This window comes from Porites lutea, chromosome 3 (genome assembly GCF_958299795.1).
Source record: "Porites lutea chromosome 3, jaPorLute2.1, whole genome shotgun sequence".
Lineage (NCBI taxonomy): Eukaryota > Metazoa > Cnidaria > Anthozoa > Scleractinia > Poritidae > Porites > Porites lutea.
Window position 1 is genome coordinate 43,888,544 of NC_133203.1, and position 21,314 is coordinate 43,909,857.

The 21,314-nt window shown below is 40.4% G+C and overlaps 1 protein-coding gene across 1 annotated transcript in view; it reads right to left on the reverse strand.

Annotated features, from left to right (window-relative positions):
• Positions 1-1,758: 1,758 nt before the first annotated feature.
• LOC140931204 (syndetin-like) overlaps positions 1,759-21,314 on the reverse strand; it is a 28,176-nt gene continuing 8,620 nt past the window's right edge. The window contains exons 13-35 of the mRNA XM_073380964.1: positions 20,348-20,413; positions 19,334-19,381; positions 18,071-18,241; positions 17,397-17,491; positions 16,333-16,522; positions 15,693-15,783; positions 14,560-14,648; positions 13,634-13,730; positions 12,285-12,339; positions 11,731-11,825; positions 10,959-11,050; positions 9,802-9,831; positions 9,074-9,151; positions 8,865-8,903; positions 7,955-8,046; positions 7,637-7,733; positions 6,987-7,061; positions 6,167-6,250; positions 5,403-5,443; positions 4,609-4,689; positions 3,962-4,060; positions 3,612-3,702; positions 1,759-2,721 (exon numbers count right to left, since the gene is read on the reverse strand). Of these exons, the coding sequence (XP_073237065.1) occupies positions 2,599-2,721; positions 3,612-3,702; positions 3,962-4,060; positions 4,609-4,689; positions 5,403-5,443; positions 6,167-6,250; positions 6,987-7,061; positions 7,637-7,733; positions 7,955-8,046; positions 8,865-8,903; positions 9,074-9,151; positions 9,802-9,831; positions 10,959-11,050; positions 11,731-11,825; positions 12,285-12,339; positions 13,634-13,730; positions 14,560-14,648; positions 15,693-15,783; positions 16,333-16,522; positions 17,397-17,491; positions 18,071-18,241; positions 19,334-19,381; positions 20,348-20,413 (2,019 nt within the window). The 3' untranslated portion in view covers positions 1,759-2,598. The remainder of the gene's footprint in view (positions 2,722-3,611; positions 3,703-3,961; positions 4,061-4,608; positions 4,690-5,402; positions 5,444-6,166; positions 6,251-6,986; positions 7,062-7,636; positions 7,734-7,954; positions 8,047-8,864; positions 8,904-9,073; positions 9,152-9,801; positions 9,832-10,958; positions 11,051-11,730; positions 11,826-12,284; positions 12,340-13,633; positions 13,731-14,559; positions 14,649-15,692; positions 15,784-16,332; positions 16,523-17,396; positions 17,492-18,070; positions 18,242-19,333; positions 19,382-20,347; positions 20,414-21,314) is intronic.

Here is a 21,314-nt window from a genome sequence, read left to right on the forward strand (position 1 = left end):
GGAAATTAGCGAAATTACGTCATCGACAAACTCACGTGTGAGATTATGGAAATAAACCACTCGGGTCCCGGATGTAGTTTTTATGAATTTTACGAGCGGTATATTTTCCAGTAAAACACTCGTGTCTATATAATAAAACCAAGTAATTGGTGGTTCAAATTCGATTTTAACTCTTTGAGCCCTAAGAGTGATCAGTGTCAAATTTCTCCTTGTATTTTTTTTGCTTTAAAAAACAGAGTGATTATGAGAATTGAGGACATGATCACCTAAGAGGAATCTAATTGATTCTTCAACAAATTCTCCCCACTACTTCTATGGAAAACTTTACGGATAAGAAATGAGAATTTGATCTCTTGGCGAGTGTTGTTAGTCCTTGTCTGGTTACCACTCTGGCTGAGATCAAACCCACTTCACACCAAATTATCTGTTTTACACAACGAAAACTAAGCTTTTCCAGCTTAATCGAAACTGTTTTTCTAATTATTTAGACATTCGCAGCAACGGAGATTTTTTATTGCACCATATAGCGTACAGCGCATGCCGTGCAAGGGACGCTATCGTATTTCTATCGATTTAAGCGTTTTCTTGTGGACATGCGAAGACGATTGAAATACGTTACGTTTTTGGGTTGCGTTCCTTTGACCAATCTTAATCGGGACTTTGCGATCCGAAATTTGATTTCTCGTTGCATCAAGGACTAGACCAATCTAAGATTGCAATCTGAACGATCCACCTCCGCACTTTGTTCCATTTAACGAACCTGCTTTTCGATCGCAAGAACGTGGTCGTTCATCAATAAAGACGTTAGTTCGGGCAAAAGTTACATATACTCCTCCTTTGTTCTATGCCGCTATAGGATTGTGGTATGTTAAACTTAAGTTCCACTGTAACTCGAAATCCGTAAGAAAGCTAAAACGCTTGGATATTCTCACCGTAAAACTTAAGTGTGCAATGTGTGTGTGTGTGTGTTTAAAAGAAAAACCCAAAAAATCCCTAGGGCTTCAAAGAAGACCCAAGCCATAAAAAAATGGTGCCGAGCTATAAAAATTTCCAGAAAGCATTAAATGATATAACTATCATGAATCTTCATATTGTTTGAATACCACAAAAAGATCCCTTCGTAAATCAAGCTGCCCCAAAAAAATTCGCTCCAAAATTATCCTACCCAAACGAATCTGAAATCGAAAACTTCAAACCAAAAAAGATCCTTTGATCATCCCTATCACTTGAAATCCGGAGCGCACCTCCCCCACCCTGGGGCTTAGAGCGCGCTTCTCAGCACTTGAGAATTTGTAATTGTCTTCTGGATGTTCTTCAATCAAATTTTAAGGCACGCGAAAAGTTGACTGGGAGGGAAAAAGGAAAAGGAAGGGGTATCTTCTTCTCTCCCCAGTTTCCTCCCGTTTTATTTTCGTGTTTGAGCTTTCTCGACTATCTCGAAGCCTGGAACAGGCTACACAACTAGTTAAAGAGCAACTTTTCTTTCCATTTCTCCACGAGAAGACGCTCATTCAGTTTAGAGGGAAAGAAATATAAAACGATGTCTTGAAATTGAGAAGAAGATCAGAGGAGCAAGCAAGCCTGGAACAGGCTACACAACTAGTTAAAAAGCAACTTTTCTTTCCATTTCTCCACGAGAAGACGCTCATTCAGTTTAGAGGGAAAGAAATATAAAACGATGTCTTGAAATTGAGAAGAAGATCAGAGGAGCAAGCAGCTACTGTATGGATCCAAACAATCTGGATTTTTTTGGACGCGTATTGTCAATAATAATCTTTTATTGGGAAACTTTCACTGACTATATATATATAAACTAAACCAAAAATTGATAAAAAGTTGAGGGTTGTCCAATACACCCGTACTGTAACGGTCCGTAAAATCCATGTTCCGTAATGAGCATTTTACGTTCCGTAAATTGCATCTCATTAGTGGCACTTGGAATATTTTCATGGCAAGAGAGGAACGTCAATTAGTACCACGCAACCAGACGTTTTGTCGTTTACTGTTCATTATATCTACACAGAAGAAAGTAGCTTTATACCATTTTAATCCATAAGAATTTTTTTGACAGGATTTATCTGCTCATTATTTTCTTAATTGGACAAATTGTCAACACGAATCTCACGTTTGTTATTTTATTAATCACTCTACTGTCCAGGAGGCCCAGTTGTTCGAACAGCGATTGGTGCTAACCCAGGGTTAAATTTCTTTTGTTTTTTTTTTTTCTTTTGTTTAAATGCATTTTCTCGGATAATATTTCCTATTCTTTTTAGAGCATTCAGTCACCAAATTGCAGACCAAAGGAATTAAACTGAATTCGCTTCTCAAGCTTTTATATCTGAATTCAAATTTCGCACTAACCCTGGGTTATCTTAACCCTGCTTTAAACAACCCGGGCCGGACCACTCCGTGCCCTCATTTTATATTGTGCTGTCTCTCCTCATTCGCCGCAATAAGAAGCGTTTCAATTCTTTAAAGACTAAAGCTTGGTCTTTTCCAGCATTTCCCGAAGAGTGGGGTTCAGTCCCTCTCAGCTCCTATTTACCAGGCCTGGACCCTCGACCCAGTCATAGTAATTCCAGTTCCTCCCGGTAACTGTTACCGAGGCTTGGATCGTTCCATGTCCTCAATGATCGACAATAATTTTTGTTTCCCCTTTTTTGTGACGTGAGAGCCCACTCCACACGTGACTAAACTGGTAAGTTGCTTCGGGGTATATTCCTGAAATCATAAAACGAAAGTTTGTGAAAATTTATTTTCCATAAGAAAAGCGACATCTGAAAAGAGCATATGCATCGAACTACCAGTGAAACGTACCGGCTTGCATTAACAACTTGGTTAGATTTTGCATAGCATTCTGTTTGCTATACGTCAAAAATAATTAAAATTACGTTTATAAGTACGACCAAAACGTCATTTTAAATGTTCAATTTATAACGCACGCACTATACTTCACCAGTAGGAACACGTGCAAGTCATGGAGAATTTGTCAAAGGATCGTAAACTTCTTCCTTCACTTGAACGTCTATCGCAGGTAATACAACTCAAAGATTTCAAAGGAATTTACACGACAAAAGAAACATTAAAACTTCTGCTCCTACTCCTACATTATTTCGCTTGCGACTATTCCGGTCTATTTTCCCCTTCAACCTAATTCCCAACTCCAGAATAAGGGGAATGGGTACAAGCTTTCGGTGCAGCGATTTCTGGGATTGTTTGTGCGGACAGGCGTTAGTTATGATTGGTTGATGGTATTCAAGACAACCATAAACCAATCATAAGTAACGCTTGACCGTCCAAGCGATCCCAGAAATCGTTGCGCCAAAAGCTTGTACTCATTCCCCTTACAGTTTCTGAAGTGGGGTGTTACAGTGATATGAGCATCCCCATTCCCAAAACCCTAGGGATATGGGTATCCCCTTCTCATATTACCCTAGCGATTTGTGTTAGGGTTACAAGGGATGCCCTTATCACTATGGTTTTGGAAATGGGGATACCCAAAACGGGCGGATGCCCAAATCACTGTGACAGGGGGATTAACTCAAGTATTCATTCGGTCTCGTTTATTGCTCCCTTAAACGAAGATACAAGAAAATCAGTCAGAAAATCACCTTATGCTCTCGTATCCACCTTTCCATTTCATTTTCTGTCAGATAAAATGCTTTCACGTAGGTTTCGACAAACTCTCGGTCAGGTATTGGTCTGTGAATAGAACCATGAAACAACGGCAATTAAAATCATGGTCTAGCACTTGCATAAAAGAGGAATGACAGTTTTTCAGAAATGCAATGCACTTGCGTTACACATACAATAAGACTCGCCCTTAGCCTGCGTAGATGACGCTTGCTTGGCGAGAGAAAAAAAAACAGTTGTAAAAACGCGCGCGAAGCACGCGAGAACAACGGCGAAGCTAAACATGCCGCCAGCTACGTAGGCTACTGGGTCTCAGTCCCTCTCTTACCGTATATCAGTAAGTTTCTCCAGTTTCATGAGATACTGCTGAAAATCAAGCTGCATCAATGCTCTTCCCTCATTGCTGCATTTCTTGGCGCTTGCAAACCTTGGGGAAAAAGGTAAAATAGTCAGTCGTCTATCGTAGTCAGCTGTCATTTTTGTACAACATTGGACTTTTTCCAGACTGTTGTTACGTAAGTCTTGCGACAATCGTTCTATCACATAAGGGCTTGGTTAAACTACAAAACTTTATGGTGGAAGAAGACGTTGGACTGTTTAAGCGCACGGGAAACAACTGCTGCGGACACAGACATTGCTTCCTCGGCGCCAGAAAATGCTATCGTGGATATGAGAGGTAACCGTGGCAACCACATTGCTGGTTAATCCCATTGCTACTGTCACGCATTTTTTTTTCAGAGGGGAGATAATAGGTCATCTGCACCATGACGTCTTTTCACTACCTAGACCAGAATTCATTTCGTTTCTTCTTTCATATTCAAATTCGGTCATCCCAGTGAGGTTTAAATAACAAAAGCCTTAATTCGCGCAAGAAGACAATACCCTGAAGGATTATGGCAGTTATGGTAGAAGTAACAAAATGACGCCATCGTGCAAATGGCCTATCACTTAGGCAACAAAGCAAGAAATTCTCACCCTTCCACAAAGGTTCTATTCACCAGACGAACACAATGATCCCATAATACAGTTCGCGCCTCCTGTGGTACTGGAATTTGTCTGCAAATATCAGTTTTCTTAGCAAAGATCCAAGTTCATATTTGTAATGTAGTGAGCTAGTGCATTTCTTGACTAAAATTCGAGGATACCACAAACAACGATAACAACAAATTATTTACTTCAAAAAAGTTGTACAGCAGCAAATACAATCACAATAACGCGCTGTCTTCCGCGATGGTGTCTTTATTTCGCATCAATTATTGTACAGAAACACAAATCAACCCATCTTGAAGAGTGAAACACTGAATTACACGTCCAGTAAACAGCTTAATGGAGAAACTATTATAACACCACAATAACCCACAAGGTATGGTTATGGAACTCCTTCAAAGATTCTCCTAGCTTTCTCCTATCCTTTATGTGTTTTTGTTATTTTTATTATTTGAAAAAGAAATTTAGAAAAGTACCTTTATCATTCCGGAGACTGACGATACCGTATTTAACATCACTAAATTTACTCTCGATGCCAGAACCCAAAATTGTACGAATTGGGTACGGGGAGGTGGGGGAGAAGGTAATGTTAGTAGTGGCATCAAAGGCCGCACAGTTGTTCTAGTAGATAGGTCTAGAGGTATTATATTCCCCCGGTAAAAAAAGGGGTGAACGCCCTTCCGCCCGAAAACGCTTACTGTCATTGTTACTGGAAATGGAACAAAACAAAAACAATCCTGAAGTGACTTTGATTCAATGTGTATTTACTGTTTTGCACTTACTTTGCCAACTGAGCAAGCCTCATGCTAAAAACTTGTAATTCCTGTTGTGCAAAAAATAAACTTGATATGAAGATAGCTGATCGAGTCCTTAAAATGATTAGAATTGAGGGCCAACAAACGTAAAGAGTTATTTTACCTTCTGAAAAAGGTACACGGGAAGATAACTCGACTTCAAAACTAATGGCGCTTAACTGGCCGCTCAAACTTAACCTACGTATGGATACGAAGTCGAGGGAGGCGAGTGATCTCACCAATCCACTACCCTAGCACCGGTTACCGGTCGTTTCGATACAAAGTTGTTTCGATACAAGCTTATTCATTTGAGGTGTAAATAGTTCCACGTACTTGATTTAAAGAAAGAATATATTCACCCAAAATGCTTTTCTTGTTCACTCGCAAACTATGCTTGAAGTGAAAAAGATGTTTGTGCAATTTCACTGCTTAAGTTTGTATTGAAATGACTTTGTATCGAAACGACCAGTTTCCCTGGCATCACAAGGGGAGCAAAAAAACCCTTGTGGAACCTCGCTAGTGTACTCTTGTCTTTGATACGGATGTCTGCAAAAGAGAGGTCATTTTACTGACAATATGGGAAGAAAGTTTAGGACTCCCTGGCGCCGATATCCCCTTGTTACAAGTTTCATGTTACGATCATAATAACCACAGCTGATGCGGTAGGTAGTACTGAAAATGATAACAATTGGCTCTCTATAACAGTGGCACAGGTGAAACCTGGAACTAAATTAAGGAGTGTGTTGCATTACCCGCACTAACATGTCCACGTAGGCGTTGTGTTGTGACATGATGTCCCGGATGTCCCACCTGACTCCCATCATCTTCTGTAGCGTCTGAAAACACGAAAGAATAGAGAGCTTTAGATTTGAGGACGAGAACGACTTCGATTACGAGATTTAACTTAAAGTTTTTTCCCGTATTGTCGAAAAATATTCAACCAGGAAAGCTTCATTGTACAATTTTAGACCTGAAAAATTAGTGCGGTTATTTTTATTGGAGAACGTTTAGCCCTTTCCAGGTTGCAAAATGATTAAACCTCTAAAATTTGATAACTTGTTTCCGCCACTACGACATTCTCGCTAAACTCGTAGTAGCATGACGACGGCTATCACGTTTTCCCGCCAAAATGACGTTGGTCTACGCAAGAGTACTACTTAGTACCACTGAGAAAATCTCGTACTCGTAGTCATCCTCGTCGTGGGCTAAACAAATGTGGATGATGTACCAAACCGCAGAAACGCATAAACCACTCGTTAAAGTTTGTCTCCGAATTCTGACGGTGAAGAAAGGTAGCACTTCCTCTCTTGAGGCCATAACATTCTGACTGAAAACCCAAGCTCAAAATAGGGTAAGGTCTTGTGCATTCTGGAACCAGGGTATGGAACTGGGTAGACTTTTGTATTATTCGTCTCTAGAAAACAGTGGTTTAGGTCTGAAAAAAGCGGGGGGAAATCGTATATTCTGGAAATAGGAAAAAATTTCAGGAAGCAGGCCGCACACCCCAACCACATCTTCCGCCCAGGTTTAAGTAGAGGTAAGACCCAATTTGTTACATACTAATTGACTGACCTGATCATAATCAAGAACTCTAGCGGCCACACTTCTGTACACTGGTCTTCTGAGCTCTTGTACAGTGCTCACCGTCTGAGGATAGGAATACAAGATTCTGATTAAACGTCCAACGTTTTCTAGCTACCTTGAGAGTGTTTTTATTTTTTTATCACACTTCGACAAAAAGGTCGTCAAGGGGGCAGCGTGGCCAAGTGGTCAGCGCGTCGGACTCTCAATCCGGCGGTTCCGGGTTTGAAGTCCAGCTCTGGCCACTGGCTGGAATTGTTCTGGGTTTTCCCGAGTCAAGTCTTCGACCATGCTTGCAAATAGGCAATTGGTTGCCTCCTGGCAGCTGGGGGTTTTAATCCTGTAATGTTATATTTGAACAAAAGAGAGAATGAGCTAGATCATTCTCTCTTGATTTAAATTAATTGTTTCTAATTATTTGAATGGAGTGCCTGTAAACTCGCTGGATAAGCTAAGTAAACTTCTTTCCACTATAAACAAACCTTAAACCTTTTTTTTGTATTTCTCAGAATTGGGGTTGAGCATTTGTTGTGTGGTCTTCTCAACTCGGTTGGCAGTAACATTCTACGCTACTTTCACTTTCGCGTTAACAAAACTACTTTCAACGCATTTGTTCCGTAAAGATGCGTACGTCCACTTACCTGAGAGTAAAACTGGGAAAGAAATGCTCTTTTGTTCGCAGGAATCATCGCCTCAAGATGTGGATGAAGAAATTCGAACTGTCCAGCTAAAAATATTCTACATTCCAAGGAAAGAGAAACAGAATCATTGCCAAGACCCATAAGTCATCACTCTAATTCCTACAAAATGCCTCACAAAACTAAGGACTAGAAAAATAGCTACTGATTTAATTACCACCAAAAGGAGGGATTTGAAAAGGCAGAAAGAAACTGGGGCGTTTCAAAACTAACACAGAATTTTGTGTTCCCTAACTTTTTTATTTAATTCGTACAACTTACAATGATTCCGTAGCAATGATTCTTTCTGACAAGCCAAACATTGTTTCAACTCGAGAAAGATCCACAAGAGCAGACAGATAGGGATGAAGAACCTGAAAACACACAAAGGAACACATAATGAGTAAACAAAGCGAAAGAAAAGGATAATTGTTATATTTTGATGCAATGATTGAGCTTTCTGCCCCTAAAGTTTATTAATCTATTTGCCTCACAATTCTGATTTCAGTCACCAAACCGCAGGGGCACCAGGTGAGGTGTATAAAACGACTGTTTAAAAAATATGGGGCGCGCGATAAGTGAAGACAATAAACGAAAAAAAAAAAACGAAAAAAATTAATGTATTTTGATGCACTGGTTGAGCTCATTTCCCTCACTGTCTATTTTATTATTTATTTGTCTCACTATTCTGATTTCATTCATTAAACAAAGGCGAAAAGTGAGTTGTCTAATATAACTACTGTTTATGAGATATGGAGCGCCTGATAAGTGAAGACACACGAAGGACTACATACTATGTAAACAAAGGGAAAAGACAGGAGTACTGCCTGAGCTCACTGCCCTCGCTGTGTATTTATCTATTTGTCTGCCTATTCTGCTTTGGAGCCAAGTGAGGAGTCTCAGAAAACTACTGTTTTAAGCTATGAAGTGTGTGCGAGAGAGGGGAGGACGCGTCGGGAGCTTCCTCTTTCCTCTCGAGCGTCTTCTTCCTTCGCAGCCAACGTAGCCGTTCTTATATGCGTCCTGAATGTCTCGTGCCCCCGCTACAAGGCTATTTTTTGGGGTCGTGAGACCTCTAAATCGCTTCCCTCTATCCTATATGACGGATTTGAACCGAGAAGGGATCTTACGTAAAGAGCCATTAAGTCAACAATTTCACTATACATGTAACAAACAGTTTTTGACTTCACACCTTCATGTCGTTTCCACTGTTTAACGTCTCAGGTTGTTCCTGTATAAGAAAGAAAATATCGACAAACGAGAAAACTTAAGTGAGACGCATTCGGGGGCAAACGCTTTACCAAAGTTAGTTTGTCGTTGCTTTATTCTTTCGATGCAACGCCATTAATAAAGCAACGAAAATTCCACGGGTACGGCGAGATATTTTGACGGCTGACTTACATGTTGAATGAGATTGTCGGAGATTCTCTTTAAACTTGTTCTTAACTTAATACTCAAACCATGGGCGCTGCCATCTACCTAAAGAAACAAAGAGAACACAGAATTATTTGAAAACCAAATGATTACTGTGAGAGAGATTATGGTTCATTTTCTGTTTCTTAGAAAAGTTGCACGCTTTGCCATTAAATGTATGAAATATTAGCTATCTTTTGCTCAACTCAAACGGTAACAGAGAGAGTTAGGCTGAAAAAGGAGCTGGGTATACTGTTAGAGTAACTAAAAATCTATGAATGCCAACAAGCTGTAATTCTACCGTACTCGATCAGCTAACTGCCACGATTTGGTGGTTGCTTACAGCAGTTGTTCGCTAATGAGAGTTCCAGTCATGAAGATTTGACGGGACTAAAGGGTTACACTTCCAAACTTACTACCCAATTATAGAGCGACAGAAAAAAGGGGGGGGGGGGAGTAAGAATAGAGAGGTGAAGAATCACTTTTACGACAAATGGCAAACGGCAAACTTCACAAACAAGGCGACAATTTCTCAAATTAGGAAATCAGCACACAAAAACAGTCTACAATAATTCCTGAAAATGCTCATTTAAGTGTCAATACAACGACAAGTAAAGGAAAACCTTGGTCAACTGGTGCAAATTGACGTTTTCGCTTGCTGTAAACATGGCTCTAAATCTCTAAGCAAGTAGAGATAATCTCTCTATTAATCTTACCATCACCTCCGGGGCGAAAAAGGACGCAACCTAAAGAAGAGTAAAAAGACATATTTGAAAACAGAACGATAAGCCGTGTCATTAAATGCAGTTATATCCAACTGGTTCTGTCTGCTTTCTCTTAAACTACAGGCGTAGCCTAAGAGAAAAAATCCCTCGGTATCCATAACACTGTGCAAGTAAACTAACACTGAATAAAAGTATGTCTAAAAATGCTAATATTTTAAGTCTCAATATGTGTTCAATTTGGAGAAGGGAGTATGCGTTTCTGAGAGAAAATAGTTAGAAGAAACTGTATATAAAGAGGTGCTAAGTGATGAAGACCTTTATATGTAAACAGCAGGATGTTGTAAACAACCGGGAGCCAGTGAAGTTCTCGTAGTATCGGGTTGACGTGGTCACAGTGTCACATTTTGGCACTTCAAAACACGATACTTGTGGAAACTGGAAGCAGTCGTTTCCCCACCCCTCTCTCTGAGAGTTTGCTAACGGGCCATTTCAAGGTTGAGCATACAAACACTGGTTTGAAATGCTGGCCCCCAGAGTTTGATTATTGTAACTTTGCAAGGCGAAGGGCTGAGTGAAGAATAGTTTGATACCCTGACGCCCTTAAACCTGGTTAACATCAAAAGTCCAAACTTGGGGAAATTACCAAAGTTCAGAACAGGCCGGCCAAACCGGTCATTTTGAAAATAAAATATTAGTTTTTTTCTCGAAATTTTTACTTAAACACATCATTGCCATGCACACCAGTTAGGAAAACAGCTATCTAGATGGTTATAGGTAAAATGTTCACGGTCCTCTATTTCGTCGAGATCGAGCGCTTTGCGTTACGCCAAACCTCTCCCCCCCGCAAAGTAGTTTTGACACTCATCCAAGATGGCCAGCAGTAACGCAAAGCGCTCGATCTCGGCGATCTTACGGAAAAATAGGGGACTGTAAACAGTATAGGATACAGGATGAATAGTGGAATTATCCTTATAAGAACGGACTGGTCCGACAAGCCCGGTTCTGACAAATGGTAAGTGCCCTTAAAATTGGCCCTAACTAACTGTTTATGCGTGACACTCAAACAAGATTATCTGCAGTCAGTAATGTGTCACGGTGGATACGGCTGCATACGAACCAGTGCAGAAGAGTATAAGATAAATACTCACGGAAAACAAGTAATAGTCGAACAACTGCGACATGCAGATGACCACATCAAATGCAATGGGCTTTAGTACGTTCATCATCTGCATATATTTACCTGTAACACAAATGTGAAAGTTAATGCAAACCGTTCTTAGTGCGTTTAAAAGGCCATGTGACGTGTAGTGATAGTGTTTAAACAAGCAAGTTAATTATGGCCCCGAGTTACTCATAGACTGAGAAAAACACGCGTCACAATCATGGGTGTCCTCTGTTAAGGTGGATTTCCACTGACGCGTAATTTTTTCATGTGTAAGTGCAGTCTTACGTGCGTAAATTTCACGTTCGTAAATAATTAGAGGCAATGTATGAAAGGTCGCGCGTTAACGTAAAAGTTGAACTTCAATCAACTTTTATGTTTTACGCCCGACACTAAATACATGGCCTGTATTTCATTTACGCGCGTAAAATTTACGAGCGTTCGCACGTAGAATTTACGCGGCAGTGGAAATCCACCCTTAGTCTCTGGTCGACAGTACACGTGATCCGAATTTTATTGCAAGTTACCTGCCCTATTTGAAAGGCCAGCTTAACAGAGCATTTTCATAAACGGACCTTGTGTTATTATCCCTTAATCACGAGCTTATTTTTTATTTGTCTATTTTTATTTATTTGTCACACAATAATAGTAATTACAAAAATATAAGATAAATAGAAAAAAGAAGTGGCAAGGAGACCTAACAGAAACTATAGGAGATTATGAGAGGTTAGGCTTCCTCGGACTACGGGCTAACTAACCGAAGACTCTCAGAACGTTAAGCGTGGTGTTGGTGATACAAGGAACTTTGGACAGAAACTTCTGATGCTTTCTACTGTTTGCAGACGTCTCAGACCTATCAAAAGAAAATGATTAGATTAGAAATACTCCTAACGTTAACCAATACATTGGAAGGCAAACAGATTAGGGGAATAAGGAAACCATCACCAAGGGGATAAATGTTTTATCATTCGATCACCAAGTTTGGTTTTTAATGAATACCTTCGGGAAGCCAAGCGATCTGCCTTTTTTCACCCAAGAACGATCGCAAGAAGGAGAAAAGCGTGGTTTCGTTTACGCATGGGCAGAATATTATTTGCAGCCAAACACAGTTGGACGACATTGCACATGAGCAGATCATTATTTGTAGGCAGTTATTTGCAGCTCACGTGGTGGGTTTTCGGCCAACGAAAAGGAAGACAAATTTGCATGGAATAATAACACGTTTTACCACCTTAACACTTTTGCTCTTAGAAATAGCCAAAGTCAAAAGCCAAGAAAAAGAAATAAAAATTTCATTAAAAATGCACTTAACCCGCTTGAAGGAATTTCACCAGTTTTTTCATCCACATAATCCAATTTGAGTTCCTCTAGGAAATGAAAATAAAGGCAGATAAAATTACAACGGTCACAACCCCACTTTAAGAACATACTAAATATGAGAGTTAGGAAACACCCAAATGAATACCTCTAAAAACGACCTCAAGATATTCACTGTATAGTTATCTATTTATTACTTGGAAATAGTGTACCGTTTCCACCAAAAGAAGCCTTGGTCGGTTAGTTGTTAGAGTATCCTTCTAGTAGGGAGATCACCAGTTTATTGGTGATAATGATGTTAATGCTGTTGATGTTGATGATGATGATGATGATGATGATGGTGGTGGTGGTGTCGTTGACGATGATGATGGTGGTGGTGGAGGTGGTGGTGTCGTTGACGATGATGATGATGACGATGGTGGTGGTGGTGGTGGTGGTGGTGGTGGTGATGGTGTTGTCGTTGACGGTGATGATGATGATGATGGTGGTGGTGGTGGTGGTGGTGGTGGTGTTGTCGTTGACGGTGATGATGATGATGATGATGGTGGTGGTGATGGTGGTGGAGGTGGTGGTGTTGTTGACGATGATGATGATGATGATGATGATGATGATGATGATGGTGGTGGTGGTGGTGATAATGATGATGATGATGGTAATGGCGGTGGTGGTGGTGGTGGTGATGTAGTAATAATTCTCTCCCCTTGTTACTAGAATTCCATCGTTGAATGAAAATTGACCCTTCCAAGTTCTATTTCTTCAAAGTTTTTATAAAGGCCAGTGAGCGAATATCCATTGACACTGCTGCAAAGAGCCTTTTGAAATTAGGAAACTTACCAAGTTTAAAGGTGATACGTTAAATGTGAGTGAAGAAAGATGTCGCTTCATTGCTTCACAAAGTCGTACAGAATTGTACAGAAGTTTGTATGGTGGGGGGCACGAATGTGCCCCCTGCTGACGCGTCTTCAACAATTGGCGACTTTTTGGAGCTACCTCTTCGTTAGTTTTTAACAAATCATGTTCAAAATTAGCACCTTTACTAACTTTAAGGCGTTCTTTTTAGCCGAGTTGACGGATCCAAGTCAAAAGTTGAAAAAAAAAAAACGTGCAAGGTTTTCACAGAATTCCATTGTACTGTGTCGGTTATGGTTTCTTTTCTGTTGCCGTTACAGCTTTTCTGTTTATTTGTTTTTGTTTTCTCTTGGCTTTGTATTGACGAATTTCATTTATCATTATTTACACAGACGAGAAAATAAAACCACGGTATGAACATAAAATATTTGCACTACGTACCATAATCATTACAAGAGAAATTTTATAAAAAATCCACAGAAAATTGCTTGTTACCTGGAACATCATCATCTTCATCATCCTCTTCATCATCTTCCTGACTTAACCCACGTGATCTTTTATTGTTCTCATTCACATCACCATCCGCTACCTCCTTCAAATGTAGGGATCAATTGAGGTTTCTGGGGAAACTGCCCACCTACCCCTCTCCTAAGCTAACATTAACACTTACTTCTCACTTACGGAAAAATGATGGCTTAGGGGAAGGGTAGGTGGGCTGTTTCCCAGAAACCTGTGAAGTACAGGGACAAAACAGAACAGAATTCGAGCCTTTTAAGAACTAAGGTATAGCACTGAATAGATTACACTGTTCACAGTGGAACAGCCTACATAAAAAGGGTCAATGTTGGCTCTGGGAACCGGTCGTTTCGTCACAAAGTCGTTTCTATAAGAGCTCAGGAAGTTAAATTGCACAAAAATTTCGTTCACTTCAAGTATAGTTTGCGGATGGACAAGAAAAACATTTTGGGTGAATATTCATGGTTCTTTAAGCCAAGTACGTGGAACTATTAATACCTCAACTGAATAAACCTGTATCGCAACGACTTGTGTCGAAACGACTTTGTATCGAAACGACCGGTAACCTTGGCACTTAAGCGAGGTTTGGGGGGCGAGTGCAAAAAACCAGCATGAGCGCTCCCCAAAACGCCCGTTGTGCAGGCTAATTTGAAGAACGAGCCAGAGCTGTTTTCTTAAGAATTTGTTGTTTCTTTTACATTTTCCTAAGGCCTTTTTACTCGCCACTCAACTGACCCATTGTAATTAACCCAACAGCGTAGCGTCCATACTTCTCTGATAACAAACGCAGTTCACAACGATATTTAACGGACTGCGCTGTTGCGGTTGCCTTGCCAAACTTGACGAGCCTAAGTACATAAAAAATGTTCATTCCTCGCTACTTTCTACAAAATTGCAGAACTTACTCCGTTTTCTGCTAAAACATCTTCCACCTCGTCTTCAACATAAACGTCATCAAACGGATTACCATGCGTTGAATAGCGCGAGAAGAATCCTGTTTTAAAAAATAAGTTCATCAAGTCAGTGGAACTTGCTAGAGATAGGCAATGGTAGGAAAACCTTTCCGAGTCACTGTTGACATTTTGCCGCATTGGTGTAACTCAGACAATTAAAAGAGCTGTGACGTCAAGGCTGTCTAGTTCATGTTGTTAATGATCCTAATTACACGTCTCTGTTCGCTATGGAACTGGAGAAATTACTTGTGAATGCGGGCAAAATCTGGCCTGCGAGCAAGCTCTCCGGGGCGCTCTGGCGGCGGGGCGGGAAAAGAAAGGAGAGCTCGCAACTACGTCTCTGGAAATTGAATATCTGCATCGAAAAAGTCGATGCGAAATGCTGATTGGCGGAGATGGCATTAGTAATAACGTCATTACCCTTGGCACGTGTTTTTCATTGTTTGTTTACATTCCTGCTCGTTTCAGCTTCGTGCTGATTGGCGGAAATCTGACAGCTTAGTCGACCAGGAGCCAAAGAGGGATTGGAGGTGGAATTCAAACCCCAGAGACGTAGTTGCAAGCTCTCCTTCCTTTTCCCACCTGGCCGCCAGAGCGCCTTGGAGAGATTGCTCGCAGGCTAGACAAAATAACAGCTTCGTGTCAAACAAATACGTCCCCAAGCATTATATCATACGGTACAAACAACAAAATTGAAGAGTTTGAAAACGTGTTAGACTGACAAGTTTTCAAAAACCACAATTGCAATCCGTTTTTCGTCAAGTTTGTCCCTCTGTGCCTCCTTTTGTATTTGCTGGGCTATTTATACCTTCTTTTGATGTTTTGAGCGGTTATTTTTGTGTTTCAATCATTTGGTGACAGTCCCCAGCAGTGAAATTTTGGATTAATCGAGGTTTCTGGGAAAGTGCCTACCTATCCCTCCCCTAGCCAAAAAATTTGCCCCAAGTGAGACGCAAATGTTAACGTTGTGTTATGGGAGGGGTAGGTGGGCAGTTTCCTAGAAACCTAAGTTGATCCTACACAGCTCCTTTAAATCCAAAACCAATTGCAGAACATTTTAGGGGGAGACATCTTAATTTTCACACCTGTATCAGCAGTAACATGCACTGTTCCAGACGGTGTTCGTTTGTGAGATTTGATATGAGGCTGCTGCTGATGCTTCATAAAACGGAATTCCTGCGGATTCAAAAACATGTTTAGTCATACACATCGATTGAAACAACGATCAAATTTCCAAAGTTCTAAATTTCTCGTGCAAGAGCATTTACTTTAGAAAATATATCAATAAAGTTCTTCATGGGAAGATACAGCCGGCAGAACGGGCGTTATTTTTCGCATTCTTGAAGGGACTTAGACTTAGAAAAAGATTAGTAGAGTAGAAATTTGAAGAGGCTTAGAAATTTCATCTGTGCGTAGCTAAGAGGGGAAGGTGATTCTGGAGGATGGAATCTAACACTGACCGGTCAACGACGTGTTTCCAGAATTTCCCAACACCAAATTGCGCCGGGACCACCTTGCGTGCCTAGTTTCTTCAAATCGAGAAGATTTCGCATATTACCAATACAACGGAAAAGGCGGTACTTCTCTACGCGGGGGGAATTTAGGGTGCCTCCTCGGGTTCCGGTAGAGGCCGGAACCCTGCGGGGATAATATTAGAAGCCGTTATTCAAGTATCGCTTTTATGGCTCGTTTCATTTTTAAAAAGAAAGACTAACATGAACTTACCGACAGATCAACAATTTTAAATGAGGCTTTGACTGGACACAACTCCCACGCTTCATTTTCTAAGAACATACGCAATTCATCCATCCTTGTTCGGTGGTAGGTCTTAAAGTATTTTACAGTCTGTTTTCTGATAGATTCGTGAAGGTCCTCCGACGAACTGCTGCAGAATTCCTCACCAACCGCGATCAACCTGGCAAAGAAAACCCCCTTTCAGTTACGGGACAATTTACAAGAAAAACGAAAACCACGGCAAACTTACCATCATAACTCTATTTGCGAGGTTATGTGCTCGCGAAAGCGGTAATTTTAAAAGATCGGTTATCAATTTTGCAAGCCCGAAATCACGAAAATAAGTACCTCAGATAAGCTGAGTTCGAGGTCCATACAAAAAAATTGCGGACCTAGTTTTTTCTCCTGACTTGCTGACCCGTGCGCTTCGAGCATGGGGCACGAATCAAGTGAGGGAAAACGGGGACCGCACAATATGAAGAAGAATACGAAACAACACGATTTCTAGGGAATAGGAAATCGGTTCCGATAAGGGATTTACTAGGTATTTGAAGCTTTTTTTAAATTGGAACAAGCAAACAGAACACTAGTGAAATTGTCTCCAAGTTGAAAAACTTCACCACTTCTCTTTCTGCAAAACAATATTATTTCCAGATAGAGGTACTTGAAGCGGCAGAATGTGTGTTTAAAATTCGGACCGAAAATTTACCAGTCACAAAATGAGCAAAATAAATGAAGAAGGACTAACTAAATATGACAGTAACATGAAAGTTCAGTTGAACCATTAGATGTCGGCAATCAAATAGGATTTAAATAACGCTTTCTCAGAACAAAAAACAAACAAATAAATAAATAAATACATAGAGTAAAAGGGAAGTTTTACCTGATAAAGAAAGCAAAAAACAACAATAATAAAGAAGGGATAACTAAATATGACAGTAACATAAAAGTTGAATTATGTCGGCGATCTCATATCGTTTAAAAAAAGCTTTCCCAGAACAAAAATAATAATGAATAAAAAGTACAAAAATAAAAACATAAAATAAGAGTTCTACCTGTTAACAAGGTCCAAAACATAGATGAAGTCGTCATATTTGAAATACGACAAATCATGTGATAACACGTGACTTTTTATTCTCTCCTGGACTTCCTGGAGAAAGGAAGGAAATCAGTCACTCAAATCAGAAAAAAAGCATTTTACGTGGCCAAAGAATATTCGTGTTTTTATGCATCTTTTCAGTGTTTTGATTAGGTTATTATTTTCAATAAATGGAAGAGCAGGTCACTGCTCAAGGTGGAACTAGACACTTTGCAAATTATTTCGCATCTTTTTTCACTCATTATACACCAAACTCAAATTCGTTAAAATGGCATATTTAACTGCGAACAACGTTCTTAAGCCCAACAACCATGGTAATGTTGCTTTAGACAAAATGTTGTAAGTCTGAATCCCGATTGTAGTAAATCAATCTTAACTATTCACGTCTTAAGATAGACCATTGTTAGCAACGAGTCACAGGGCCTTTGAAAGAGAGAACTAAAGCTGCAGCAACGATAACTTTCATTCCAGTCAAAATCCCCAGTTTAAAGTAAAAAAAACCCTGACAAAGAATATTAATTAAAACAATTTGAAAGTCATTTTCTGTAAGGAATACTACCTTGATGAATTTACAGCTGAGAAGATTGACATTGTAGCCCTGCTGGGTCGGATAAATAAAAGTGAACAAACCTTCCATATCCTATTAAGGCCATGATCAAGTTTCTGTTGAATGTAATTCTTGTTGTAAGCTGCTTCAGCGGATGGTTCCTCGTGTCCAGTGGCGCTCGGATGCATGGCTGGATCATACTGCTCATGCCACTTGTATATTTGGTGATAGCTTAACATGAAGGACCAAAGAGTCTGGAAGAAAGGGAATACAGACATTGAGTATCAGGTTGGCCGGAACCAGGCTAGGCAGTGGGGGCAACAGGCGAAAAAAAAAACTACGGCGCCTGGTCCCAAGTTAAGTACTAGGCTGTTATAACATGGCTTGAATGTACTCTTCTTTGTTTGAATTGTCCATACCGCTTGCAGAGGATTTCAGTTTTGTTTTTGTTTTCCCAACAAAGCATAGAAAAAAATCTTTTTTATTTTTCAATTCGGACATTCGAAAATTTGTTTTCACGCTTCCGCCTGAGTCACAACCTACAAGACAAACATGCGACAGGGAACTAGATGCAATGACGTCACTTCAGGGCACTCCTCAGACCAATCATTTACTCGTGAATTCCGGAGTAAACCGCTGAAGCTTCGGTCCATTTTCGGAAGTGACGTTATCAGACCCGTCCCACACGCGGTCAGTCTCGAGGAGTTGCTCAAGTGGGGAAGAAGTTGGTAGAATGGCCGTTATCAATATGATCGGATGTATGAAGAAAGAACATGTTACATGGCTTAGTTTCTCCAAAAGGGGCCTGCACAATTTGTTTGTGAAACAGATGTAATTTTATGGTAAATGTACTGTATTTTGTTTGCTTCATGTATAGCGGTATATCGCTAATACGTGAAGAAGAAGAACACTGAACAGCGAACTCAAAATCCTTCAAAATCGCTGAAAATACCACTTCTCAGGCAAAAAAACGACAATTTACCGACGGTACATGCACATATTTAGCGATATACCGCTTCAGATGAAGCAAACGGTAAGAACAGTACATCGCTTAAATAAACAGATTGCGTGGGCCCCCTGTGGGGACACCGAAAATAATCCTCGGGATTACGGGATTGAGCGAAAATTTGGGTCAGGACGACGGGATTGAAGAGCCCTAATACGGAACCCTCTGCAGTGACGGACCCAGGGGAGGGGCCCGGGGGGCGCTCCCCCCCCCCCTTTATTTTTAGACCAAACTGCCCCCCTGCTTATCTGAGCGTCTGGATCCGCCAGTGCTCTATATAGGGGAATTGATCTGATTATTGTACGTAATGATAACGGCTACCCTCTAATTATTATCATACCTTACAGAGATCCAATAAACATGGGGTAAATTGATCCACACTTACTTTCTGCAACGCAAAGTTATAATGGTAAAAATTCAGTGAAGAAACCCTTTTTCCCTTTTTTCAAGTAAGTACTTTTTTCAAATTTGAAAAAGAACTTGAAAAATTTGAACTTGAACTCCTTTTGATGTCGTAACAATATGGAGATTCAGGATGAAGTTTACGGCAAACGCCCATGTAGTTTCTTCTTCTTCCAAGACACCTAGCCTGCGTTGCAGCCAGCCCACACATCGTCCAAACCATTTAGGTTTAGAGTGTTTGCGACGCAGGCTAAAGGAACCCCAACTCCTTCAAGAATGAATATTCTCGTAAGGGGCACCAAGAAAGTGACCGAGTTTTCCCTTTACGTGTCGTTTGTTGTTCTTTAGTTCTACAAAAAAAATTAGCAGTTTCATCCTTTAAGAGTTAGTTTGCAGAGTTTTTATCTGTTCATTTCCTTTTTTGAGAAATTATCAACTTGAATTTGACGTTTGCCGGTTGCCGTAGACGTGATTCTAAATCTGTCCAATGTTTGTGTATGGTGAATAAAACTAATACGGAAAAAGGATTAAAAAAATCCAGAATTTCTGCTCTCTTCGAACCCTAACCTCTGTGATGGTGTTGTACCTCTGAACGTTTGCAAAGCTCGCTTGGGCCCAGGCCAAACGTAGAACTTTCCATGAGGCGAACCAAACTCAGAGATTGAGTTCATTAAAAGTTCGATGTCTGGCTCAGTTTAGTTCGTCTGAATGAGTTTGGATCGTCCAACACGTTCTATCCATCTGCTTGAGTTTGGTTCGTCTCATACCCTGCGAAAACAGTCGTTTCTCCCCCATGAAACGTCCTCAGCGGTGAAGAGCGAGGAGAAATGGCTGTTTTCGCACGCTATTCGTCTCATGAAAAATTCGACGTTTGGCCTAGGCCTTACTGCACAAGCTCTCAGGAGTGTAAAGTTGGCAACTCGGTTATTTACTTAAAAAAACTTGTTATTACCTTGCACTGTTCTTCAAAATGAAAGTGCTGAAAACTGTCTTCAGAGAGCGCTTCAGCAGAATATTCCTACGGATTGCAAAAAAAAAAAGAAACTTAAACAGTCAAGGTTTTGCTGCGGTAATGGGGAGTTTGCCGTCGTTACACGACTACAGCGTGAAAGTGCCTACTTTCACGTTTTGTCGAGGACGGGAACACAAAACAACACCTCATAGTTTCTTTTTCTTTTCTTGAAATTTGATAAAGTCCTTTAGAATTCAACTACAAAAAAGTTTGCCAACATTTGACGAATTAAACGAGATGGAATAAGCGCGATTAAGTTTGAGGCAGCGCGAATTCACTTTTTAGGTGACGTTTCCGTAGTCGTCGCCGTGTTACTTAAGCTCCCTAATGTTTTCAATATACAGGCTATCTTTTCGTGCCCACACGAAAAGCTGGCCGGTATTGTATGAACACCTATCCGATATATGACTCTCCGCTTTAGAAATCGTCGCAGCGCAGCTTCGCTTCGTTACAGAAATCGCGCCGGAATCACTGTTCTTATGTGTGAACACAAGTCCTATACGGTATGGTTTTAATGCGAGCGCAAAAGCTACCGTAAAATTCCGAAAATTAGCCCCGGGGAAGTCAGCCAAGCGTGGTAAGTGCACGCGTGCTGGACAAGAATGCTGTATCATGACAGACTAGAAACAATAGACAACTCCCAAAGCACAAACTCAGCCAAAACGCTAAAAATCTTCAATGTTTACTCAAGTTTGGGCTTATAGAAGGTAATGTCACAGTTTTTCAATGACCATGAAATTTAGAGTCCGGGTAGTTAGTTAATCAATTGTGGCCCTGAAAAAATTTGAAGGAAAAAAAACTACGAATTTTTAAGAAAATGCTTTTTTCGTGAGATTGACTCTTAAACGCTGACAAACGTCAACAAATAGCGAAAACTATAATTTCTAAATGTTTGCTTTGCTCGAAA